Source organism: Ailuropoda melanoleuca, chromosome 4 (assembly GCF_002007445.2).
Source record: "Ailuropoda melanoleuca isolate Jingjing chromosome 4, ASM200744v2, whole genome shotgun sequence".
NCBI classification, from domain to species: Eukaryota; Metazoa; Chordata; class Mammalia; order Carnivora; family Ursidae; genus Ailuropoda; species Ailuropoda melanoleuca.
Window position 1 is genome coordinate 66,892,634 of NC_048221.1, and position 14,867 is coordinate 66,907,500.

Sequence of the window (14,867 nt, forward strand, 5' to 3'; positions counted from 1 at the left end):
TTTTGCAAACCGTGGGTCCTTCTACTATAGTAACAAAATGAGGATGTTGTTGAATTTTTGTTGATTTAGGGGGCAACTTCCCCCTGCTTGTTTGGGGCCCAAATCTGCCCAGCCTTCAAGCCTGATCCTGGAGTCTGTTTCAAGTCCAGGGATGCAGGACACCTGGGTGGCTCAGTAAGTTAAGCGTCTGCCCTCGGCTCAGATCATGGTCTCAGGGTCCTGGGATCGAGCCCCACATTCGGCTTCCTGCTTGGTGGGGAGTCTGCTTCTCTCTATCCCTGTACCCCTCCCCATGATCATGCTCTCTCTCTCTCAAATAAATTAATTTAATTAAATCTTTAAAAAAAATAAAAAATAAATAAAGCCCAAGGATGGACTGGCAATTAGAACGCACTCCCTAGCCCCATGAGGAAAGAATGAGTGTGCTTCTCCTGGTTTTTCTTACTCGAGGGCTGGTGCTCTTGACTCCCAGGTATGGGCCTGCAGGAGTGCTTCCCTTCCCCAGACACAGTGCTCTTGTTAGCTACCACATTTAGAGGATATGCAGTGTAATAAAAATTACACTGTTCTGTTGTTGGCAGAAATTATCTGATAAGAGTGTCATAACATGAATAATATGTGTGAAAAAACTGAAAAGCTGAGGGATTATTCTGATACGGAAACTGAAAACAAAATAATGTTCTCATCTGCAGCAGCCACTGCCACATACAAAAATCGACTTTGGCATTTTATATTTTTATTCCCAAGTGACAGAATTAATCCAATGTTTTATTTTGAGAAGAGTGAGTTTCTGAGCACAAAGAGTTCTGGAGTTAGCTGTGGTCATTCGCCAGGCCTGTGGGGATAGACACCCCTTTTTAGCAGACCTCGGAGTTGGCAGCAGATGTTGAGACATTGCTGAAAGAGAAAGAAGAAATTCAGTCTCTCCTGATTCTGGCAACCATCGTATGTATTTGGTAGGACAAGAACAGTTTACTGGTGCCGTCGTTTTAAAAGGAGAGAAAAGAGAATCCCAGAGAAGTTAAATGAATTCCTATTATTTTATCCAGCGTGCTAGGCCTCCAGAGATTTACAAGAGAGTTTCAAAGGCACAATCCCTTCCCTCAAAGAGGTTATAATCTAACAGGGGTTAAAAAATGTTTAGTCTGATAGTGGTAACACGTGAAAGCTAAACTCACAGTCCCAGTAACATGGAAATGTAAAATAAGGGACACAGATCACGTGTAATGGAGAGTGGAGGGTGTGGTGCTTGCTAAGGGTCACTCTGGTCGGTGACCTTTATAAGGAGACAAGGGATGAGAAATAAGGAAGAGGTAAGGGGCGCCTGAGTGGCTCAGTCGTTAAGCATCCAACTCTTGATTTCTGCTCAGGTCCTGATCTCAGGGTCATGAGATAGAGCCCTGTGTTGGGCTACTGCTCAGCACGGAGTCTGCTTGAGATTCTCTCTCTCCCTCTCCCTCTCCCTCTGCCTCTTGCCCCCACTCTCTCTCTCTCAAATAAATATATCTTTTTAAAAAGAGAAGGAAGAGGTAAGTGAAGTTGGAATAACACGAAAGGAAAAGCAGAAAATGTCGGGACAGGAAAACATAGGGCAGGACAAGAAGTAAGCCCATCTGGCAGGAGGAGGGGAGGACCGCATAGAAAAGTAACAGGCAGGAACACTGCACTGTGTCTTGATGGCACCATATGACAGAGCATCTTGAACGCTTGGACCAGAGTCCCTGGAAGCTTTTGAGCAAGTGTGGCATAGGAACTATTTTAAATAAAATACTTCGTTGACAGTGATCGAGATAGACTGTAGTGGGGAGACAGTAGACAGGGAGAGAGACCAGGGGAAACGTATTCCTCTATTTGTCGATTTTATTTTATTTTATTTTCTATTTGTTGATTTTAATAGGGAAACTTAAATGTTGTTCAAAATTTTTCTAATTTATTCTATTTGCAAACGAAATATACAAATCTTTACAGTACAATATATACATTTGGAACTCTTAAGGTTTCAGGTTAAAATTCAACTTTTTTTCTTCTCACCTTGAATAACAAAGAGGCACACTGCTTCATGAATGGATACCCTAAGCTCCTGACCATTTGTCCTAGGACAGGCTGATGCAGGTGATGCCAGAGTAAGTGGGTAGCAACATGGAAGGGAGAGGCTTGCCCAAAATGAGCACATGAAAGTCTGATCACCTTGAAGCTCTGGATTCCTGGGACTCAGGGTCAGTCTTGCTGGATAATAGGTGTGAAAATGGACCCTGGCCCATGTGTGCCATGGCCTTCTGAAAATCAGTATATAGAGGATAGAGAAAAGTTGGACAGTTAATGAAATGCAGTATTCTATACTGTTATCATTTAACCATCTGTTCCTTCATTTAGCAGAAAAGTGAGTGTATTTACTATAAAGAGACTTGGCATTTGAAGCTTATCTAAGAAATAAGAAGACACCCTGAAATATGTCCCTTGGGTAACTAGACATCTGCTTAGAGAGATGGGACTGATAAGGCTGTGTTAAGACAGATACGTCTGATTCTGAATCCTACCAGTTGGCTAAGGAACTCAAGCTCAAAACTGAAGCCTCTTAGTGTTGAGGAATAGGGTGTGACCTCATTCCTAAGAGACAAGAAATCAAAAAGGAACAAAGACAGGCAGATCAAAGAAGTGGCAAGGGAATTTAGAAGATCAGAAAGTAGATCCGTAAACTCTGGAGTAATTGGCCTTATTTATATTTTCATCCTGTCTTACCTGTGATCCGGGAAGTGACTATCGAACAGCCAAGGAGGACAAGCAGTGATGAAGGGCTGGTTGAGGCGAGGGAGGTCAGGAGCATGAGTGGGGGTGGGCAACAGTGGACACAGTGGCATGGGATTGATCACCTGCCAATGGACAGGAATCTTTTTCTGTGAAGAGAATGACGTGAGATAAACTAAGTGAAATTTTAGCAGTTATGAAAAATTATTTACCTTTGTTTACATTTTAAACTACTAGAAATAAGGTACAAATTAAGTACTTCTTTTTAAAACCAAATCTTATCTCACTGTTATTATGTCAAGGCTCCGTTCCCATGAGAAAGCTTAGGGACATTTTTCTCCAGTGTAAAGTACAGATGATATTTAGGGATCATAATAATCGCTTTTAAGAACTTTCTGTTTTAATACTATATAGTTGGTATTAATAATTGCTAGCTCAATTACAGTTTATATTTGCATAATGCTTCATTTTTTTATGAAAACACTTTCCCAGGCCACCTGGGTGGCCCAGTCGGTTAAGCGTCTGCCTTCGGCTCAGGTCATGATCCCAGGGTCGTGGAATCAAGTCCCACATCAGGGTCCTTGCTCAGCAGGGAGTCTGCTTCTCCCTCTGCCCCTCCCCACTGTTTATGTTCTCTCTTAAAAATAAATAAACAAAATCTTTTAAAAAAACACTTTCCTGTATATTCTCTCATCTCAGTTTCCCAGTATCTAAAGCTAAGAAATTCTTTTTCTCATTTTAGAGATAAGAATTCTGAAACTCATGTTTATATTAATCAGTACTGTCTTTTATCGAATGATTAAACATAAGGGAACCATGCTATGCTCTGTATATGTATTATCTCATTTAATCTTCATGATTAAACTTTGAGATTGTTAACATCTCTTTTTCCTCTGGTTCTAAAATACCACAAGCTGAGATTTGATTGATTCCTAGGTCTGTGGTTTTAAATCACTACAGTTTACTGAAGATGTGATTTACCTAAGCTCACTGAGCTAGTAAGTGACAGAAGAGAAGTAGAAATAATCTCTTTGCTCATAAGTTTCCCATCTAACCCTAATGCAGAATTATCATATAATGGATAATCAATCTTAAAAAAATCATTGCACATTGATTTTTAAAGTATACATTTAAATAGTTTGTGTAAAGTATTCTTATGTTTTTGGAAATTCTAAAGATTTAAATGTTTTAAGCAACCCTGTTGTCTTTACCATTCCTTCATATATTTAGCAGAATTCATCAGGTGGAAAAATCATATGGAAATACTTAACTAGAATTAAAATAAAGTTAGTATGGAATTTTGCATTGAAATATGGGCGTTCAGTTTGATTCAGTGTCTTAATTTTGAGTGCATAGTATATAACATACTTCAGTCTATACAAAGATAAGTAGGCAGTATCCCTCTCTGGAGAAATTTTCAGTCCTACTTGACAAGATTATGTTTACTAGATCTGAATGTTATTGAAAGAGATTATTGAGATTCCTAAGTATGATTTCTATTCTACTTTGGGGGAAGGATATGGTTGAGCACAGACTGAGGTGTATACTCATAAAATGGTAACGCAAAAAAAAAAAATCTAACAGTTACTATGAGAGAGAAAAGTAAAGTAAGGGCATTGGAGGAGCGTGAGAAGGAAGTTGTCATATCATGTTGGAATAGAAGGGGAATCAGCAAAGGCCTCAAGACATAAATAAAGTTTGGGATGAGCCTTAATGAATGGATAGAAACCCCCCCCAAAAAATATGAGAATAGGGCATTCACACACAAAGTGTGTAGTGTAAGTGAAAACAGAGAGTGTACTTTTCCTTATACGTAGTGTGCATGTAGACTAACAAAAAAGACACAAGGCTAAAAACCGGGACCTTGTAGACGGTCTTGAATACTAGGGTGAGGTCTTTGAGAGGAAATGCAGTGGAGTGAAAGACAGATACTGGGCTGGAAGTATGAGATATATGTGCAAATTTTGGAGGGGACATTTATGAATTGAGTGAACTTGGGCAAATCAATTAAGCTCTTTGAGCTTTGATTTCCTCACCTACAGTATGGGTATAGTAGTAATTAAAGGTTGAGTGTAAATTTAAAATCTTGTATGGAAGTACTCTGAGAACTGTAAAGCACAACAGGAGGCATCATGGCCATGGTCGTCATCATATTCTTATGTATATAATGGTACATGAAGATTTCGAAGCAGTGAAGCTTTTTGTCTACATCTGTAGTCTAGGAAAATTGAGTTGGCTGGAGTGCAGTGGATGGATTAATAATAACAAAAGAAAGAGAACCAGTCAGGAAGATATTAAAGTAACTCAGGTTAAAAGTAATAAAGGTGTGATTAGGATGCGTAGAGACATTGCAGAGGTGCTGTTCAATTGGGCATTCATTCAAAAATATACTGAGCACCCATCTTCCTGGACACAAACTCAGCAGTCCTGCTTAACAGCCTCCTCGAAAGAGACAACAGGGGTAGATACAGGGTAGAACAGGCAGATACTTGGGGAGCAGAGGTAAGAGGAGAGAGGGATATAGAAGGTCACTGGATCTTCCTTTGTTTTCCATTGACGACACCTCCGTAACAGCAGAATGGAGAAGGGACATCTCAAATGCCTATGAGCTTAACCCACCTAGGGCACAGGTGTGATGGGGAGTCAGCGATGATAGTAGGGTCAGTAAATCCTTCCAGGGTGGGGTTGACCTCTCCCTCTGCTCCCTGTCTGTGTGGGTCTGCACTATCCGAGGTGCTAAGAGAGGAGAGTTACCCTCCCAAAAAGACACAAGACCACCCTAAAGAATCTCTTTGACTTGAAAAACCTGACAGAATCCCTTTTCCCCAAGGGAGGTGAGAAAATGTCTTCACCTAAAAAGAATTTCTCACTTTTCTTAAAATGGATCAACTTCTGCTTCTATGCTTACTTAGGTTTGAAAGTGGAAGGAAATTAAAAAAATATATATATAGGGTTCAAAACCTATCTGTAAACTCCCAAGTAAGTCTCCTGGTAATTAGAAATCGATTGATTCAATTTAATTGTACAGTCATTTAGTGAATGCAGGTGCCTTCCAGGAGATGGAACTAAAGAAGAAAACTGCAAGTGGGTAAACACCGCTCCCTCTCTCTCTCACTGTTTAGTGAAAGTGTATGTCAGAAAGCCTATGACAGATGATTGTGTGTTGACCTAAAGTTGTATTCTTAATACTGTGTTATAAAAACGATAAGACACTTATTTCTCTCTCTGTCTGTCTCTCTCTCGCTCGCTCACTCTCTATCTCATATGTGTGATATGTTTTTTCACTTCTCCATGACGGAAATTTTATGAAGACCAAAGTGATGTGTGGGGCTTATTGGAAACTCATCCTAATATTAGTTTCTAATAAAATAAAGAAGTCCTCTCATAATGACCCTAAAGTCAAAAGTACTTTGTACATTCCTTCAGAAACACCCTGTGAAATTTTGTGGGATTGAGTCCAAGAGAAGCAGCCGCCTTTGTACAGCATTTTCCAAAGAACGTTTACTACTAGGTTGTCCCTTTACTCAGGAGCTTAAACGAAGTGAAAATAGGACAGCCTTGCATATCTTTTTAAGATATAAAGGGAGCATGGGGATAGCCATGGAACCAAGAATTGGTAAAATTAGGAAAAGAAATCATGAAAGCGGACTTCATGACCTTTTTTAAAAAAATCCTTTTCATTCTTTATTCATCTCTTCATTCCGATCCCTTCCCAGTGTTATTAAGGCAGGTTTGGATAGCTACTGACTTGAAATGCTCCCTGTATTACAATGCGGTTTGTTTTTTCCCACCATGTAGGAGATGACCTGGCTCCCACCACTTTCTGCTGTTCCAGCACCTGGCAAAGTGGAACCAAGCAAATTTCCATTTCCAAATAAGGTGAGCTCTTGCAACAGTCAGGAGCAATACGCTTTACTCACACAAAGATTTTTAGTGGATAGTGGGTTTTCCCGTGATTGTTTTCCCTCTGTAAATACTTCTACCAGAGGCATATGGCTGATTTTCAACAATTTGCAAGCATGTATTTATTCATCAAAGGGAGAAAATTAAGCTTCTACTTCCCTACTTTCGGCAAAATGTGATGCATATTATAATTGTCATTTTATCTAAAAACATTTGTGAAGTTGAAATGCATCATACAATCATCTTATACATTCAGTGTGGTTGTCTTTTTTTCCCCCAAAAGCTGTTATTAAGTTAATAATGTATCTTAGAATCAATGTCTTAGAATTGAGGACATGTAGTATATAATTCCTCTTTGGTATTTTTATAAACCTTAAAATATTTTCTAGGACTTTAAAAAACAAATTTCCATTTTCTAAGGACAAGCAAACACTCAACAAATCAGCCACAATATATTTAAATTCTACATGAGTCTAATAGGTTTTATTTTATGTTTTTTAACCATACAACTAATATATAACTACATATTCATAAAAATGAAATTATACAGATAGAAGGAGCAAAATATGAAAGTGTCCAGTAGTCTCATCTAGATTTTATTTACCTACCCAGAATTTACTCTCAAGAGTTTGGTGAGTACCATTCCACTCATCTTCCCTGTGCGTGATATACGTATATGTTCATATGCAGTTTTTAAAAACTCTTAGATGGCATAGTTCTAAAAGCATTTCTTCTAAGAGTTGACTTTTTTTTTTCGGATACAGTGAATACATATTATTGCTAAATATTAACATTGAAACCATGAATTATTAATATAACAGTTTATTATAATTATCACAGTGGTAAATTTCATTCTAAGCTGATTTTTATTTCCTTTAACAAAGTGTATTTGGAGATCTTTCCAAGTAAATGTATAGAGATGTTCTTCATTCTTAATTGCAGCAAAATATTTTGTGGTATGAATTTATTGTAGTTTATTTAGTCAAGCTCCTTTTGATGGACACTGAAGTTGGTTATGGTTAATTAGCACAAACACTACTATTACAACCAGCATTTTTATAAATGCTTCTTTGTATGCCTCTTATTGAATGAAAGTCTCTAGTATAAACACCTAGAAGAAGAATTGGGTACTAGAAGCATGAGAAACCATATTTAGCCTTGACTGTGTTTCAACCATACTTCTTTATACGTCTTTGCCAAGGCTTAACATTATCTGGTTTTATATCATTGTGTCTGTAGTGTGGGTGAAAAATTGATATCTCATTGTTTTAATTTGCATTTCTCCAATTACTTCTTAGTTTGAACATTGAGTATTTTTCCTTTACAAATTGCCCATTCATATCCATTAGCACTTTTTAAAAAAATGATTTGTAGGAACTCCTTAAATCTTATTCATTTGTCTGTTATATATGATGCAACTATTTTCTTGCAACCTTATTTATGTACCTTTTATGCTACCAAAGTGTTTAATTTTTATGTCAGAGAAAAATGATTTTTTCTGCTCCAACATTCTAACAATGTTCTCTATTTTATTATCATTTTTTATAGTTTCATTTTTGGATTTTCAAGCAATTTTTTGTAGATGGTGTAACAAAGGATTCTAGCTTTATTCTTTTCAGTGGTTAGTAAATTACTGTAACATTATCAACTGATTAGCCCATGTTCCCCCCACTGGTTTGAAATACCACCTAAATCAACAATTGAATTTCTCATAAATACATGGATTTATTTCAGGACTATCCAGCCTCTTTTTTTCGGTATATTTATCTAATTCTTCCTCAATAACTCATTTTTAAATCAGAGGTCAACAAGCTTTTTCTGTACAGGATCGGATTGTAAATAATTTAGGCTTTGCAGACAATACCTAAGCGAATAAATGTGGCTGTGTTCAGATAAAATTTTATTTACTGAAACAGGTAGTAGCACAATATATAAAGAACTCTTACAACCCAACAATAGAAAGATAACTCATTTTGAGAATGGGCAAAGGATTTAAATAGACATTTCTCCCAAGAAGGTCTGTAAATGCCTGATACATATATGAAAAGACACGATCGCCATTGTTAATCATTAGGGTTCCAAATCAGAAGCACAAGGAGATACTTCTTCACACCTATGTAAATAGCTAAAATCAAAGACAAACAATAACCAGTGTTGACAAGAGTATTGAGAATTTGGAGCCCTGCTCAGTTGTGGTAGGATCCAAAATGGTGCGGCCTCTTTGAAAAACACTTTAACAGTTCCTCCGAAGGCTAAACATCAGGTTATCATATGAGCCAGCAATTCCACTCCTAGGTATATTCCCACAAGAACCGAAAAGGAATGTACCAGGTGTTATATATTTATTTACTGAACTCCTTTTGGTTCTGGGAGGTTTTTTTGGTGGACTTATGTTTTCCAAGTGGGAGAAAATGGAATGTGTAGCAGTACAATATATAACATGTTAGATTATGAGATGTAGTGAAGAAAGATAAGTCAGGAGAGGAAGTTACTGAATGCTGATGGTGAATGGTGATGGATGAATTTTAAATAGCTTAAGAAAGACCATCCTGAGGAGGTGACACTTGAGCTGAAGGAAGGGAAGGAGTAAGTCATGCAGGCAAGTGGAGGAAGAGAGTTGTGGCAGATGGCAGTGAAAGTGCCTGGATCCTGTATGAACAACACGAACAGTGGCGTCAGGGCAGAGCAAACCAGGCAAGTAACAGTAAGTGACACCATGAGATAAATGCAGTCACATTATGCTGGGACAGTAGGACCATTGAAAGGACTCGGGCTTTACTCTAAGTGAATTGAGGAGCTGTTAAAGAGTTTTGCAAATAACAAATATGTTTCATTTTACCTTTCTTATTGCGTTGACGGGAAGCTGTACACGTTTGCCATGTTCGTGACATTGACGAGGATGATTCTAATCAGTGAGTGTACATGTTATCAATAGGCATATGAATTGCGCATTGTATATCCAACTCAGGTCGCTTCCTTCTGTTTCTAGCTTTCTGAACACTTTCATGGATTGATTTAGTTTTTCATTTTTAAAACTTAGGGTACAATTTGCAAACAGTTAGCATCCTGCAAGTTTTGAAAAACATATGCTCCCGAGACCACCACACTCCAGATATAGAAGCATTCCATCACCACCCAGAACTCTCCCTTGGTACCTTGCAGTCAATGCCTCCTGCATCCCCATCCCTGGCAACTACTGATCTGTTTCCAAGAGTATACAGAAATACACGTTTGAATTCAGTTGAAATTTATTCAGTATTTATTGAAGTATTCATAGTTTTGTTCTTTAATCTTATAATGTAGAAAATTACGTTAGTAGATTCTCTTGATTTTTTCATCACCTGTATATTCCTATGATTAGTTTCCTTTTTGTTTTGCTCATTTGATACACTTTGGATTCAATATGCCAATATTTAATTGGGAATTTTACTCCTGTGTTCATAAGTCACCTTGGTCTAGGTATCTTTTTGGATATGCTTGTTCAGTTTTGATACCAGGAATATAATAGCCTTCTATAATGAATTCTTTAGCTTTCTACCTTTTTCTGTATTCTGGAACACTTTGTATAACATGCCAATTTCCCCCTCCTTAAAGGCATGGAGAACTCAACCATAAAACATACAGTCCATAGTTTTCTTTTAAGAGTAGATCTTTAATTGTATTTTCATTTTCTGCTATTCCTGTTGGCTTTTTCAAATTTTCTACCTCCTCTTGGGTTAATTAATCTTTCTTTGTTCCTTTTTCCCCCCCTTTAGGATTTTCAAACGTATACATAATGCTCTGTTTTTCTAGTAATTGCCTTTAAAATTTTAATACATTTTTAACCTTAACTTACTTTTATCAATACCTACAATTAATTCATTTCTATATTCTATCCCCAACTATAAAACAATTAGTTTTGCTTTGATCTCCCTCACCATCATCTCTCAGTTTGAGATTACAATATTTCAAACTGTTATTATTATAACCATTTTTTAGCGCTACACCTTAAAACTATTTGTTAGTTTCTTATGGTCATTGTTTCTTGTGTCTCAAGTCTTCCTCTTTTTAAGATGTGCCTATTGTTTTTGCTAGAGTGTATTTTCAAACAGATTTTTAGTCCAGACTTGACCTAAAGTCCCTGATAGTTCTTTTCTGCACTTACCTTTAATCCTTCCACGTCTCCTCTCTGTTTGTTCACTCTAATTATTGTTTCATCTAATTATTTCTTCTAATTATTGCCTTAAATGCTCTTTATGCCGAGCTTATGACTTTTAAATTTGTGTCTCTAGCCCCTTCTCCATCTCCCAAACTCCATGCTTGTATTTCTCCTTACTTACTCAACATCTTTACTTGGATACCTAACAAACATCTTAAGCTTGATAGATCAAACACTGAGCTTTTAATCCCCCCCACAAGCCTTTTATCCCAGTGTTTCTCAGTAAGAGATTTCTCCATTTTTGCAGCTGGTTCAGGCCAAAACCCTTGGAATCATCTGTATTTGTTTTCTAAGGCACCTGTAATAAAATACACAAAGTGGGCAGCTTTAAATAAAATAAATGTGTTCTCTCATAGTTCTGGAGGCTGGAAGTCTGAAATCAGGGTGTCACCAGGGCCATGCTCCCTCTGATGGCTGTAGGTAAAAGCCCTTCCTTGCCTCTTCCTAGCTTCTGATGACTGTCAACAGTCTGTCACATTCCTTGGCTTGTAGCTGCATCACTTTCATTTCTGCCTCTACATTCACATGGCTATCTTGCCTGTCTGTGTCTCTGTGTCTCTCTCTACAAGGAAAGCAGTCATTAGATTTAGGGCCCACCCTAATCTAGTGTGACCTCATCTTAACTTGATTTTACCTGCAAGAACCTTATATCCACATAAGGTGGCCATTATTTCTTCTATTAAAATTTCTGTCCCATTCTCTTTCTCTTTTCCTCTTGAGAGTCCTATAATGCAAATGTTAGTCTGTAGTTCCTTATGGCCCTTAAGGGTGTCTTCACTTATTTCATTCTTTTTTTCTTTTTCCTACTCTGATTTGTGAGTGCCACTGCCTTGTCTTTGAGTAGACTGATCCTTTCTTCTGCTTCATTTATTCTGCTGTTGAACCCCTGTGGAGTAGTTTTCAGCTCAGTCATTGCATTCTTCACCTCTGTGACTTCTTTTTTTTTTTTAAAGATTTTATTTATTTATTCGACAGAGATAGAGACAGCCAGCGAGAGAGGGAACACAAGCAGGGGGAGTGAGAGAGGAAGAAGCAGGCTCACAGCAGAGGAGCCTGATGTTGGGGCTCGATCCCACAACGCTGGGATCACGCCCTGAGCCGAAGGCAGACGCTTAACCGCTGTGCCACCCAGGCACCCCCCTCTGTGACTTCTGTTTGATACTTTCTTATATTTTACATCTCTTTGTGGAAAGTCTCACTATGTTCCTCTATTCTTCTCACCCATTCAGTAAGCATTTTTATGACCATTACTTTGAACTCTTTATCAGGTAAATTACTTACCTCTGTTTCGTTACAGTTTTTTTTTCTGAAGTTTTGCTTTCATTTGGAACATATTCCTCTGTCTTTTCATTTTGCCAGATTCTCTGTGTTGGTTTCTATATAGCAGATATAATAACCAAACCACCTTTCTCATTCTTGAAGGAGTGGCCTCGTGTAGGAGATGAACCTTTTTATTCAGCCCTTCCCCAGCTCTTGGTCATCTCTCAAACCTGTGTGCTCGTCCAGGCAACTTACTATATTTTTAGCAGCTCCCAGTAGTTTAGGATGTGCCAAGACATGTCAGTGTCCCAAAGGGAAGGATCTCAGAACCTAGATTCAGGCTGACTGGAAACCAGACCTGCAGGCAGCAGCTTTTAAAAGCATGCAAATATATGTAGCCCTGAGGGGACACAGGCATAAGCACTGCTGACCGCCAGAGCCAGGCAATCTGGAAGTGTTCTCCAGACAGCAGTTGCAAAAATTTGGGCTCCAGAAGTGTGTATGAGCTCCTTTCTGGGTGATGTCAGCAAGCTAGAGCAAGCCAGAGGGAGAATGCAAAGATGGTGTCCACAGCATATGTTCCTTGAGAGCAGCTCCATAGGCCACTAAAGTATGTGCCAGTCCCGGGAGCCTGGGTGGCTCAGTCGGTTAGGTGTCTGCCTTTGGCTCAGGTCATGATCTCAGGGTCCTAGGATCAAGCCACACATCAGGCTCCCTGCTCACAGGAAGCCTGCTTCTCCTTCTCCTCCCTGCTCATTCTGTCTCTCGCTATCACTCTCTCTCTCTCTCTGTGTGTCTCTCAAATAAATAAATAAAAATCTAAAAAAAAAAAAAAAAAAAAAAAAAAATAAAAAAAAAAGTATGTGCCAGTCCCAAAACCTGCCTCTCAGTCCAAAGCTCTAAGACAAGCAAAGTGGCCTCCTTCACAGACTGGGGGGAAGAGGGTGTGCCTCAGTCTACTGTCTGTGCAATGCCCTGGACATGGTAGACTGCCAAGAACCATCCCTCTAATTGCCACAGTCCTGTGGGACCAAGGAATACAAGTTCTTCAGGCCACCAGAGCTAGGTGATCAAGGGGCATCCCCAGGTATCTGCCAGAAACACCAGACACCAGATCCACGTAAAGCTCCCTTCCAGGAGACATGGCATTCTGGAGCACAGCCCGATTGAGTGCAAAGAGATAGCCGGAAAGGATTCCAGTCAGCTCTAGATGCGTGTTTAATTAGTAGCCTACCCCTCAGGCCACAGCCATGATGATCAGCTACCAGGCCTCCTTCCCAGAAAGACTGGGCTCCTGGGTCTATCGCTTCTTGCTATGACCTGAGGATAGTAACAGTTTAAGAACTCCTCTCCATTGTTTACAGTCCTGTGGGCCCACAGGTGAAGCCCCACTGGTCACCTCAGCCAGGTGATATAGAGGTGTCCCCTGATAACAGTCCCCAAAGTCAGGGCATCAGATAGGGGTGTAAGCTCCTTTGCGGGTGACACCTATTGTTACAGTCCCCTGTGACCAGGATCACAAGATCTCTGACCTCCAGAGCCAGGAGACAAAGAGGCATAAACTAGGCAGCAGCCACAAAAATCAGGGCATCAGACACATATCAGAGCTCCCTTCTAGGATATACTGGTGCTCCGGAACATGGCAAAGGGAGAGCAAGAAAATGGCACCCACCAGGCTGACCCTTGAGAGTGTTCCAGCAGGCTCCTAGTTGTGTGTGTTAAATTAGGTGCCTGCCCCTCAGGCCAAGATTTTAATAAAGTAGGTGTGCCTCCTGCAGAAGTCTGGGCGTAATCTGAGCAGGGCCCTGGTGTGGCTGACTCAGAGCACATGGGCCCTTTAAGAGGCATTTCTCAGATGACTACTGTGCTCTATGGGTCTTGGAGTTCGAGCCCCATAGGTTTTCAAAATTGAATGTTTTGAGAGCTTATCTCTCAAGTGCAGCCCTAAAAAAGTTGGAGTGATCAATATGGAGTTGGAACGCTTTGCTCCTCAAGGAGAAGGTTGGCATGCCCTCCCAGTTGTGGTTTTATGGGGAGATTGTTTCCCAGTTTCTCCTACCTGCTTTGATGTAGTTTTCTTCTCATTTGCTGGACGTGTTATCATCAGTCAGCCAGGCTTTAGGTTTCTTTAAGAGGAAATGGGTAGGTGTGGACTCAGTGTGTCTGTGGGAGGAGGTGAGTTCAAGATCTTCCAGTGTCACTGTCTTTAACCAGAACCTGCATGTCACTCTTGTATTAGAACTTCCAGTGGCAATACTGCCACTCAAAATACAATGCAGAATCCTTATAATTTTTGTATATAATCTGGCCAAAATAATGGCTTCACCCAAAATACAACCAAATACGTATTTTATTTATATAAAGGTATGGTGTAGGTATAATTTTTGATGTAATTGTCCCGAGGCACACTTGGTTGTGACTTTTCCCAAAGGGTTGTACAAATTTGTTTTCTTGAATGTATGCAGTTTAAGTAATAACTTTTCTCTACAGTAAAATAGAGACCTTATCTCATTAGTACAAAAAACATATTTCTCAAGGCAGAAATTAAGTTACAAGAATCTTTTTTTTTTTAAAGATTTTTATTTATTTATTTGACAGAGATAGAGACAGCCAACGAGAGAGGGAACACAAGCAGGGGGAGTGAGAGAGGAAGAAGCAGGCTCATAGCAGAGGAGCCTGATGTGGGGGCTCGATCCCATAATGCCGGGATCACGCCCTGAGCCGAAGGCAGACGCTTAACCGCTGTGCCACCCAGGTGCCC

At 39.4% G+C, this 14,867-nt stretch overlaps 1 protein-coding gene across 8 annotated transcripts in view; it reads left to right on the forward strand.

The window, feature by feature from the left end:
- AFF3 (AF4/FMR2 family member 3) overlaps nucleotides 1-14,867 on the forward strand; it is a 522,207-nt gene that overhangs the window by 313,944 nt on the left and 193,396 nt on the right. For 6 of the 8 annotated variants that reach the window (XM_034658987.1, XM_034658988.1, XM_034658989.1 and 3 more), the window contains one exon: nucleotides 6,544-6,624. The exons of the other annotated variants lie outside the window; for them this stretch is intronic. In XM_034658987.1, coding sequence (XP_034514878.1) covers nucleotides 6,544-6,624 — 81 coding nt within the window. The remainder of the gene's footprint in view (nucleotides 1-6,543; nucleotides 6,625-14,867) is intronic. 8 annotated transcript variants of the gene reach the window in all.